The sequence below is a fragment of the Heterodontus francisci genome, chromosome 3 (assembly GCF_036365525.1).
Source record: "Heterodontus francisci isolate sHetFra1 chromosome 3, sHetFra1.hap1, whole genome shotgun sequence".
NCBI classification, from domain to species: Eukaryota; Metazoa; Chordata; class Chondrichthyes; order Heterodontiformes; family Heterodontidae; genus Heterodontus; species Heterodontus francisci.
This window is the reverse complement of record NC_090373.1, coordinates 160,702,539-160,714,888: the sequence shown is the minus strand read 5'-3', so window position 1 is coordinate 160,714,888 and position 12,350 is coordinate 160,702,539. Positions and strand designations below refer to the sequence as shown.

Below are 12,350 nucleotides of genomic sequence, written 5' to 3'. Positions count from 1 at the left end.
AGACCTTCAGCACTACACACTATGACACTATTCCTTTGACTGGCCCTGGGTCCATTTGCATCCATCCCTGTTGGCTTTCAGCTGCTTAAATCCCAAACTAAACTTGCTTTACCTTCCTTCAGTATCCTCCTTAGAACCCACTTCTGACCAAGCTTTTGATCACCCCTCCTAATCTCCTCATTTAGCTCAATGCTCATTTCCTTATGCATCTGAAATATTTGGTGACATTTTTCTATGTCACTAAGCACTATTTAAATGCAAGTGGTTGTTAAAAGATTACACACCCAATCTTCCTGAACACCAACTTGAAAACTCTCATTTAAAATCTAGTCTGCTTGCTCAATTCATACACAAATCTATACCATCCTCAACATTAAAACCAACTGCCAGAAAACAGCATTCCTATTATGCAATTCACAAACTGACAACTGACAAAATACTCGGATTGAACATATAAACGCATAAAAACATTGAGCAGTCACTGCATCTATTTTTTCTAAACTAAAGGACAGGCTGTTTTCGATGTCAGTTATTTATAACTGAAGAATCCCAGGGAATCAAGCAATTTAAAGGCCTGCAGATTCAAAAGCAAGTCGTTCATTTAGCAAAACTGCACAGAATACAAAATAAATGCACATTATGCCCTTGCTATTACAGGTTGTGCATTATAAGCAGTGAAACACCTTGGTTCACAAAAACTATAGTAGCTAAAATTTGAGATACTCATTGCCATTTTGATATCAATTCCTAAGTTAATACTAGTGAAAAGTTCAGTAAACTTTTATCAAGGAGATCAACAAAATCAGAAAACAATTTTTTTGAAGCCTTATTTATAAAAGTCATAAACCATGTAAAATGAAGTAATTTTAGATTTTTTTTTTAATGAAGTGGTGCTTTAACATCCACACACTAAAACAACCTAAATATATAAACTTAAACACAGCCACGGGTGGTGCTTCCCATTGCCCAGCTTTTAAACAGAATTTTAAAAATAAACTACACTCTAAACCTGCTTCATTCAAATGCCACAGTATATATTTTTTAAAAAGCTTACCATACTCTTAACTGGTACTTGTGCCATATAATTGTCAATTGTCTCAATTGTGACCTTTACAGACAATAATTGTCCTTAGGACAAATATCAATATCTTAATATTCATGAATAATCATGAATTTAACAAGGAATCAGTTATCTGATTTTAATTACTTGTCACATTCTCCCAGTCCTGAGGTTCTCAAGATATCAAATTAACTCAATCACATTGGTACTCACAACCTCCATTTACTGATGTGGGCAACATTTATCTCTAACTTTTATTCCCCCCTTCGCCTCAAACGGTTCCCTCTCAGTCTGACAAAACCAGGGCCACAGATATACTAGAGTCCTGCTTCCCTGCACCCAAGTAGTGTTCAATTTCCATAGTGAACAGAGTTCACAAAAAATAAAACAAACTGAGGCTACACTTGCATACTACTTGCTCTAGCAGGAGCTAAACTATTTTTCTTGGAATATTTTCAATGCAAGGCATATCTACCCACCTCCAGCCATACTTATGCACAAAATTAGAGTCAGTTAACAGGATGTTGGAATACCCAATGGATATTGCCTGGTCCAAGACCACTTTTTTGCATCATTCTCGAATGGGTATGGCATCAGTGGTTATGTTACTAGTAATTCTGAGGCCTGAACTAATGACCTGAGCATGAGTTCAACTCCCACCACAGCAGCTGAGGAATTTAAATTCAATTAAATAAATCTGGAATAAAAATGGTTGTAATTTTGCAAAATCCCACCTGGCTCGCTAATATCCTTTAGTAAAGGAAATGGGCTGTCCTTACCTAATCTGGCCTATATGTGACTCCAGACCCACAGCAATGTGGTCACTTCTTAACTGCCCCCTGAAATAGCCCAGCAAGCCACTCAGTTATATTCAATGCAGCAGCTCATCACTACCTTCACAAGGGCAATTAGAGATGAGCAATAAACGCTGGCCTTGCCAGCAACGCCCACATCCTGTGAATGCATAAATGCTTAGTGCAGCAGTCAGGCACAGGCAGTGACATAACTTTCACCTCCAAGCGTGGACTGACACCCCAGTGCAATACTGAAGGAGTGCTGCACCGTTGGAAGTGCCGTCTTTCGGATGAGACATTAAACTGAGAAACAATCTGACCTCTCTGGGGGGCATAATGGATTGGAAACTATAGCACCATTTCCGAGAGCAGGAGAGTTCTCCTTGTTATTTAACTCTCAACCAACATCTGGTCATGACACTTTTGTGGGACCTTGCTGTGCCTGAATTGGCTACTGTGTTTCTCTGTAAATGACAACACTTCAAAAGTCCTTAATTGGCTGTAAAGCGCTTTGGTACCCACCGATAGAACCCAATGCAGACCAGTTACAAAATACTTAACACATTACAAACTAATGAAGGAAATACAGTAGTACAGCACATCCCCATCTCCCCAAAAAAGTTTACGTCGAAATCGCGGCTGTTATGTGAACAAATTATCCTAGGTTCAAAACCTACTTGCGGCAATTCCCAAAAGACATTCGTCATAAAATAGTGATGTGTACAGTGTGCTCATTGGATCCGTGTTGATTTTTTTTGGTAAAGTACGACTTGATTGTGAAATACGCAGAATGTAGTATTAAAACTATCAAAGTATGAGTGAACGAGCTATAATTTTATGACTGCTGTACCTTCCAGCCGGCCGAGCTGTTGCTGTCTCCCTTATCCTTGAAGTAGGGCACGGAGCGGACCATCCAGTCGTAGATCTGGGACAGAGTGAGTCTCTTGTCCGGGGAGCTCTCGATAGCTTTCGTGATCAGATCCGCGTACGACATGTTGCCCCAGGCGTTCCTGCGGGACGAAGCTTTTCGCTGCTGGGGCCCCACGGCTCCACCTGCACCCAGGCCGCCGCTGCTGCTGGGAGAGTGCGCAGAGGACGGCGAGCAAGAGCCCCGAGGGCCGCCCACCGCCGGCTGCTGCTGCTTCAAGCTGTCTCCTCCTACCCCTGGCGGCTCTGACTCTCCACCGCCGCCCGATCCGAGCGGCGGGCCGCTCTCCTCCTCCTCGGGGATCATCTCCGAAGCCTCGGACGGCTCATTCTTGCCCGGGGGAGAGGAGGCGGGGAATTCGGGTCGGGGCAAGGGCCAGGTGCAGGAGCGGGGCCGGCTCTGCGGCTCGAAGTCGGGGTCGATGTCCAGTGGGGCAGCCACTTCGGCCATGATCCGCACTCAGGCTGGAGGAAGGAGAGCGTGGGTCCGGGATGGGGTGGGGCGGGGGGTGGATGAAGAAGAGGGTCCGAGATGGTAGGGGGTGAAGTGAGAGTCGGGGTCTGGAGGGTCGGGGGAGGAGCTGCACGTACCGGGACGCCGGGCTCCCCCCCTCTACTTCAGGACTCGGGGAAACAACTAAAGCCGCACCGACCGCCGCCGGTGACTCGGAGCCATCCACAGAGAGAAAGCGAGATCGGGTTTACAAACTCCGGCCTTTCACTGTGCGAGGCTGAGTGGGGGACGGGGTGGGAAGAAATGTCCGCTGCTTTACTGAGTACAGTTCACAGGGTCGCCGTTTCCAACCCGCTTGCTTAGAGGGGTCAGTGTCACCCTCTTTAAAACCACCCCTTAAACCCCCCACCCTCCCCCGGCCACTGTTTTCCCTCTCCGCCCCCGTCCTCCCACCGACCAGTCCTGCTGAGCTGAGCTGCGATTACAGTGGGGAAGGGAAGTAGGAGTTAAATAATGAACGAATCGCAGCAGGGTCCTCTCGTGCGCCGTCAGTTGGCCTCGCGCCGTTACTCCGCGAGACCGGAGATCTAGAACAGACGGCGGTTACTCGGCAGCTAACACGAGAATTGCCACTTGGATCACGTTCGCTGTCGATGTTCCGCTTGCTTCACTTCTCAAACACACACACATTCTCCTGCGCTTCCCTCCCCAACCGACCGAAACTAAGTTAGAGACGCCAGAGCGTAACCCAGCTTTACTATTGTATTGGCCCTACCTCCGCACCGCGCTCATTGGATCAATCCATGCTCACGTTGGTACATTCTTTACTCGACAGGCGGGTGCGTGGTGCGGACGGTCACTTGATTGGCCAAACAGGGAGCTTCTCCACCACCAGGTTAGGTTGACGAGTGAAATACATTGCGTCATCCTCTTTTCAAGGGGGCGTGACTCTAACGCCCTTCACGTCTATTGGTCTGGAGCGAATGTCACTCAAGCTAACACCTCGTGCTGATTGGCGGGGATGTTGGCAACTCTTGCACATTCTGAGGCTGGTGGGGGATGCACAGTAATAATAACAAAAACACGGCGGACAGAGAATTTAATAATTAAATCCCATCCAAGGCAGTCTGTGCACGTGGAAAGGAATGTGGGGGTGGGGGTTGTGGTTTACTGCATTTACTTGTGATTTTCCTCTTTTTATGTGTTTGTCAGGCGTTCATCTGAATACAAGGACGAGTCTGAATTGTCTTTTTTGGTTACTGTTTTCCTGGTGGTGTCAGTCGAGGCGTGCTGCAACCATGCTGCATTATTTTCAGTGTTGTCATCACAGCACGTGTGCGGTGTTGTCAGCCTGTTTTTTTTTTCCCGAGATGAGTTGGTGTGTCCCGAATAAAAAATCATCTTATTTGCAACAAAAATGTGAAACCAGCGTAGGGTGGGGACAAATATGAGGGCAAAATAGGATTTTTTTTTTGCAACGCATTTGTAAACCTGAAGGAAATTGACAAATTTGAAGGAAGGGGAATATTATTAATTTAAATCTCCACATCGTGGTGCTGGGGGAGGCTTGATCCCGCCCCTCTCCCCAATATTACTATAGCTGCATTCCCCCTGGTGAGCGCAGCAACCGACATTCTCAACCATCTGCTTTAATCCTCATGAAGAACGTTATGTACACCATGTGTTCGTTTGTATTTCGCTTGAACATTTTAATCATCAACATGATGATTAAAAGGGGGCTTAAACCTAAGCTGAGCCACTGTAAAGAACTATTTGCAGTTAAACCTGCAATCTATTGCGATGCATTAGGATGACTGTAAAGGAAACGCATAACATTTGAAATAGATTGTGCACTGCACATGCGTTGCTATGTAATTTGACCTACATTACGATGTCTCTCGGGAGCTTGACTATGCAAACAAAGGAGGAACAAAGTTAATTCGAATCGAGGCGATTTTAATGCCAAGCTGCTCTCGATACAACAAAGACGATATTTCAAAACGTAGACAGGATTATCTCAATGTATTATGCCTGGAAAAGAATTAATAAAATGGCTCCCTATTTTATAATGATTTTTTGTGCATCCAATTCAACTCAGAAATAAAATGTATCATGCTAAAATGCGCCTTCCTAATCAACATTTGGCAGGTCGGAATCTTACACTACACACCCAGGAACTCGCTAATAAATTCGAGTATAAAATGATTTTTAAAATGATTTACTTAAAAAGTCGTCAGTGGTTTTGCAGTATATTTGAGTTCTAATATGCAGTACCATATTGAGTGGTGGGGTGTCGGCTTACACTTCAAATTTCATGCCTGGTTACTTTCCAATCAAGGTCATGCTATCAAGCACATTGCCACCGAGACTGGTATGCTTAGATTTTCTGCTGGGCTGTACTCAATTTTGTGGCACTTATTCGGTGTGCACCAGCAGTAAATGGATCAGAGATTTATTCAGCCAGGTCTCCACCCACTTTAGTGCCTGTCCCATTTTCCACTGTAATTTCTGCTGAGAAATTCCCCCTCCCTTGTGCTTGACATACCTCAATATCCATTTATAGGGGTGTCAATATTAACTAGCATGTAAACTAAAGTGCATAATATTGTACGTTCCATTTGATGTTTTTCTATCTAGTTTTCTCTAATTCAATTCCATGCCCATGAATAATGGGCATTCAGGGTTGTTGGGTGCTATGGAGAAGATTCCAGAGAATTTGAAGGGCCTAGATCCAATGCTCACTGGTCCAGTTAAAACCTTATTTCTCAATCATTTTGTGTTTTTTTTTGCTATTGCTAATATCTTTGTCCTCTACCTTTCCTCCTCCCCCATTTCAGATAGGACACAATGGCTTTTCCATTGGGAATTCCTCTCAGTCTGCTCCTTGCAAGAAAAGAAGATGCAACCTAAGGATGACTTTTTTTTATTTGCTCATGGGATGTGGGCATCGCTGGCTAGGCCAGCATTTATTGCCCATCCCTAATTGCCCTTGAGAAGGTGGTGGTAAGCTGCCTTCTTGAATGGCTGCAGTCCTTGGGGTGTAGGTACACCCACAGTGCTCTTGGGAAGGGAGTTCCAGAATTTTGACCCAAGAACAGTGAAGGAACTGCAATATAGTTCCAAGTCAGGATGGTGTGTGACTTGGAAGAGAACTTGCAGGTGGTAGTGTTGCCATGCATCTGCTGTCCTTGTCCTAGGTGGTAGAGGTTGCGGGTCTGGATGGTGCTGTTGAAGGAGCCTTGGTGAGTTGCTGCAGTGCATCTTGTAGATGGTACACATTGCTGCCAATGTATGTCGTTGGTGAAGGGAGTGAATGGGGTGTCAATCAAGCAGGCTGCTTTGTCCAGGATGGTGTCGAGCTTCTTGAGTGTTGTTGGAGCTGCACCCATCCAGGCAAGTGGAGAGTATTCCATCACACTCCTGACTTGTGCCTTGTTGATGGTGGACAGGCGTTGGGGAGTCAGGAGGTGCGTTACTCACCACAGAATTCCGAGCCTCTGACCTGCTCTTGTAGTCACAGCATTTATTTGTGTGGTGCAGTTTCTGGTCAATGGTAAACTCCAGGATGTTGATAACGGTAGATTCAGCGATCATAATGCCATTGAATATCAAGGTCAGATGGTTAGATTCTCTTTTGTTTGAGATGGTCATTGCTTGGCACTTGTGTGCACAAATGTTACTTGTCATTTATCAGCCCAAGCCTGGATGTTGTCCAGGTCTTGCTGCATCTGGACACGGCTGCTTCAGTATCTGAGGAGTCATGAATGGTGCTGAATATTGTACAATCATCAGCAAAAATCCCCACTTCTGACTTTATGATAGAGAGAAGGTCATTGATGAAGCAGCTGAAGATGGTTGGGCCTAGGACACTACCCTGAGGAACTCCTGCAGTGATGGCCTGGGACTGAAGTGATTGACCTCCAACAAGCACAGCCATCTTCCTTTGTGTTAGGTATGGCTCCAACCAGCAGAGAGCTTTCCCCCAATTTATTTAGAGATACAGCACTGAAACAGGCCCTTCGGCCCACCGAGTCTGTGCTGACCATCAACCACCCATTTTATACTAATCCTACATTAATCCCATATTTCCTACCACATCCCCACAATTCTCCTACCACATCCCTACACTAGGGGCAATTTATAATGGCCAATTTACCTATCAACCTGCAAGTCTTTGGCTGTGGGAGGAAACCGGAGCACCCAGCAGAAACCCACGCGGTCACATGGAGAACTTGCAAACTCCACGTAGGCAGTACCCAGAATCGAACTCGGGTCGCTGGAGCTGTGAGGCTGAGGTGCTAGCCACTGCGCCACTGTGCCGCCTATTGACTCCAGTTTTGCTCGGGCTCCTTGATGCCATTCTCAGTCAAATGCTGCCTTGATGTCAAGGGCAGTCATTCTCTCCTCACCTCACCTCTGGGAGTTTAGCTCTTGTATCTATGTTTGGACCAAGGCTATTATGAAGTCAGGAGCTGAGTGGCCCTGACAGAACCCAAACTGAGCGCCACTGAGCAGGTCATTTCTGAGCAAGTGCTGCTTGGTAGCACTGTCGGTGACCCCTTCCATCACTTTACTGATGATCGAGAGTAGACTGATAGGGCGGTAATTGGCCGAGTTGGATTATTCCTGCTTTTTTTGTGGACAGGACATACTTGGGCAATTTTCCACATTGCCAGGTAGATGGCAGTGTTGTAGCTGTACTGGAACAGTTTGGCTAGGGGCGCGGCTAGTTCTGGAGCACAAGTCGTTAGTACTATTGCTGGAATGTTGTCAGGGCCCATTCCTTTGCAGTATCCAGTGCCTTCAGCCGTTTCTTGATATCACATGGAGTGAATCAGATTGGCTGAAGACTGGCATCTGTGATGCTGGGGATCTCAGGAGGATGCCATGATGGATCATCCACTCGGTACTTCTGATTGAAGATGGATATAAATACTTCAGTCTTGTCATTTGCACTGATGTGCTGGGCACCCCCATCATTGAGGATGGGGATATTTGTGGATCCTCCTCTGTTAGTTGTTTAATTGTCCACCACCATTCACAACTGGATGTGGCAGGACTGCAGAGCTTAGATCTGATCTGTTGATTGTGGGATCGCTTAGCCCTGTCTATCGCATGCTGATTCCGCTGTTTGTCATGCAAGTAGTCCTGTGTTGTAGCTTCACTAGACATGGTGGTAAGGAATGCTTCAGAAGTGCATAGCACCCATATGCTGGTAATTCCACATCAGACTATACAGTCCCAAGTGCTTCTGCCATCTGTATTTGACCAAAATACCTTTCCAGAGCTGTAACTAGAACGTTATATGCCACAAGTTCAAGTCCACTACAGGTAAAGTTCCACTATTGGCTGTTAAGATTACAAATACCCTCAACGTCCTTGCCATACTGGTTGTTCTACATTACTGCAGGCAACATCTGTAACATTAAACAAACAGCTATATGCAGATCCAACAAGGAAGTCATTGCTGCACTGTTTTCTAGAGCTATCAATTTTATCTGCTTCCTAATGACAACTATTGGCAGCATGACAGAGGAGAAGGGCAGGATTTCCCTAAATTCAAGTCCCATAAGCAATTGCTTGGTGTATGTGTAACTGCCATCACACCCATTATAAGCTGCATGTGGACAGCTGGGTATTAATGCAGGTTTTTTTCCCCAAAGACAAGACAGATTATCATATGAGACAGAGAGATCTGCTATAGGTGACAGTCACCCAAATCTCTGTCCTTTTACTCTAAGAGGAAGGATCTCTTCAAATCCTGGGGATAAAAACTATAGAAGACACAAAAGAAGGAAACTGGACAGCATGCGCCAGATTTCTGATGACATTCTGCTTCTCTTCCATTTCATTCCACCATAGCTCGTAATACCCTTCATTAAACAATATTGTGAAATCTTTATGTCACTCTACTTAAAATGACTGTGAACTCTGCTCCTCAGCAAACATTCTAACTTGCCTATCTATTTGCCCTCTAGATGTGGCAAATGAAGATGAGTTAGTTCCCAGTGTATCTGGCCTTGCCACCATTCAATCGATGTATTTCTCTGTTGCTCAGTCCCTCAGAATCACCAGCCCAGAGACATTTTGGGTAATTAGAGAGTTCACTAGAGGGGAGTACACTGGATGACAGGCAGAGTATGGTGACACAAGAAGGAAAACACTGTTGATGAGTTAGTCAGGATATGTGACTTCTTAGCAGGAGACTGGTTCCAGGGACATCGACAATAGAGATTACCATGACAGAAATCCCAAGGTCAGTTTGTAATTCTTCATGGAAGCCCAGACTGCTGCCCATAGAGGTCTGAGTGTCAAGTTGGAATGGGATGTCTCATTTGACCTTCAAAGGTTTGTGGCTGTGTTGCAAGCAAGCATTATGCAGGGCTGAACGATGTAATTGTTGTCATCGATTTTGCATTTCCTCAGAAGCACAGCTACTATTATGGCAGGAATGGAATGCATAATGATGCTGCTTCTCAGGATGGCAGCACATGCAGGCATCCGCAACAACACCCCATATATGTGAGCAGAAGAATTCAGGGACTGACTGCGATTGCAGCACAAGTGTTGCAGCCAGCAATAGGTCCATACATGTTATTATTGGTAAAATTTGAAAGTTGATTTCATAGATGGCATATATTTTGCATGGAAGCCAGGTTTATTCTCTTTATCTGTAAATGCAGCTATGTGGGTACCAGCAGGTGGGCACAGAGCATTCATTTTCAGTTTGACCTGCCTGAAATTCCTAAGTTGACCTTGTTTTCTTTTTCCAACCCCCTGAGGCAATGCCTCAATTTAAAAATTCTCATCCTTGTTTTCAAATTCCTCTATGCCCTCACCCCTCCCTATCTCTGTAACCACTCCCCGGCCCTACAAACCTCCAAGATCTCTGTGCTCCCCCAATTCTGGCCCCTAGCTCAATGCCAATTTTAAATTGCTGCACCATTGTTGACCATGCTGTCAGCTGCCTGGGCCCTAGGCTCAGGAATTCCTTCCGCCCCTCTCTTCTCCTTTAAGATGCCCCTCAAAATCTACCACTTTCACCAAGCTGTTGGTCATCTGTCCAAATATCTCTTTTCATTTAATAGTGCTCTTGTGAAGCACTTTGCTATGTTAAAGTCAAGTTGTTATTGCTGAGATGGGGAAATTTCCATTGGGAAACAGATTGCAGGCAAAAGATAAATAATGTAAAATAATTAGCACAATGGCTGAAGAAAATCTAAGTGACAATAGAAAAAAAGAAAAACTGTCAAGAAATGGCTGAAATGCACTTACCTTTAAATTACTGTGCCCTTTCCATGACCTGTGTACTTACTACCATCTAGCAAACCTATTCACCCATTTTATATGTTTATGATCCAATCTGACATCCTGCAGGCGAGAAGTTTGAAAAATGGTGATGCCAGACATTTTGCTCCCAAATGCATATTTAAATTCCATTCCCACCATTTTGAGCCAGGTGCCATTGTCAATCACTAGAAATAAAGGCAGAAAATGGTGCAGTGCTAAAGTGGTCGGTGATCCAGAATAAAGTATTTTGTAAAATTTCTGCTTTTATTAGGGATATTAGCTCTGGGAAATGGAACATCGTATATTTTGAGCACCTAGTGACAGCCTGGTCAGACAGAGCCCTGTTATTTACAGTGAGAGGACTGGAATTTCTTCTTGCTGGCAGGTTAGTGGCTGGAGCGGGACTTTTACTCTGACAGTCCATTGAATCAAACTGTTTACTCTCTTTAGCTCATAGTCCCGCAATCCCGGACAGCCCGCTTCTACCTCCTTCCCAAAATCCACAAACGGGACTGTCCCGGCAGACCCATTGTGTCAGCCTGCTCCTGCCCAACTGAACTTATTTCTTCCTATCTAGACTCTATCTTTTCTCCGCTGGTCCAGTCTCTTCCCACCTACATCCGTGACTCTTCTGACGCCCTACGTCATTTTGACAATTTCCAGTTTCCTGGTCCCAACCGCCTCCTCTTCACTATGGACGTCCAATCGCTCTACACCTCCATCCCCCACCAGGATGGTTTGAGGGCTCTCCGCTTCTTCCTGGAACAGAGGCCCAACCAGTCCCCATCCACCAACACCCTCCTCCGCCTGGCTGAACTTGTTCTCACATTGAACAACTTCTCCTTCAACTCCATGCATTTCCTTCAAGTAAAAGGTGTCGCTATGGGTACCCGCATGGGTCCTAGTTATGCCTGTCTTTTTGTGGGATATGTCGAGCATTCTTTGTTCCAGTCCTACTCAGGCCCCCTCCCCCAACTCTTTTTCCGGTACATTGATGACTGTATCGGTGCCGTTTCCTGCTCCCGCCCCGAACTAGAAAACTTTATCAACTTTGCTTCCAATTTCCACCCTTCTCTCACCTTTACATGGTCCATCTCTGACACTTCCCTTCCCTTCCTCGACTTCTCTGTCTCCATCTCTGGGGATAGGTTGTCTACCAATATCCATTATAAGCCCACTGACTCCCACAGCTACCTCGACTACACTTCTTCACACCCTACCTCCTGTAAGGACTCCATTCCATTCTCCCAGTTTCTCCGTCTCCGACGCATCTGCTCTGATGATGCTACCTTCCATGACGGTGCTTCTGATATGACCTCCTTTTTCCTCAACCGAGGATTTCCCCCCACTGTGGTTGACAGGGCCCTCAACCGTGTCCGACCCATTCCCCGCACCTCTACCCTCACCCCTTCCCCTCCCTCCCAGAACCGTGACAGGGTTCCCCTTGTCCTCACTTTTCATCCCACCAGCCTCCATATCCAAAGGATCATCCTCCGCCATTTTCGCCACCTCCAGCGTGATGCCACTACCAGTCGCATCTTCCCCTCCCTTCCCCTGTCAGCATTCCGAAGGGATCGTTCCCTCCGCGACACCCTGGTCCACTCCTCCATTACCCCCACCACCTCGTCCCCGTCCCAGGGCATCTTCCCTTGCAATCGCAGGAGGTGTAATACCTGCCCATTTACCTCCTCTCTCCTCACTATCCCAGGCCCCGAACACTCCTTTCAGGTGAAGCAGCGATTTACTTGTACTTCTTTCAATGTAGTATACTGTATTCGCTGCTCACAGTGTGGTCTCCTCTACATTGGGGAGACCAAGCGCAGAC

The 12,350-nt window shown here is 45.9% G+C and overlaps 1 protein-coding gene across 8 annotated transcripts in view; it reads right to left on the bottom strand.

The window, feature by feature from the left end:
• The window catches only part of foxo3b (forkhead box O3b), a 233,628-nt gene extending 229,619 nt beyond the window's left edge, over positions 1-4,009 (bottom strand). For 6 of the 8 annotated variants that reach the window (XR_010972740.1, XR_010972743.1, XR_010972742.1 and 3 more), the window contains exon 1: positions 2,705-4,009. Coding sequence is in view for 3 of the 8 variants with exons in the window: in XM_068027172.1 (XP_067883273.1) it covers positions 2,705-3,232 (528 nt within the window). In the remaining 5 variants the exon portion in view is untranslated. The remainder of the gene's footprint in view (positions 1-2,704) is intronic. The other 2 variants (XR_010972739.1, XM_068027175.1) reach the window with 2 other exon arrangements.
• Positions 4,010-12,350: the final 8,341 nt, after the last annotated feature.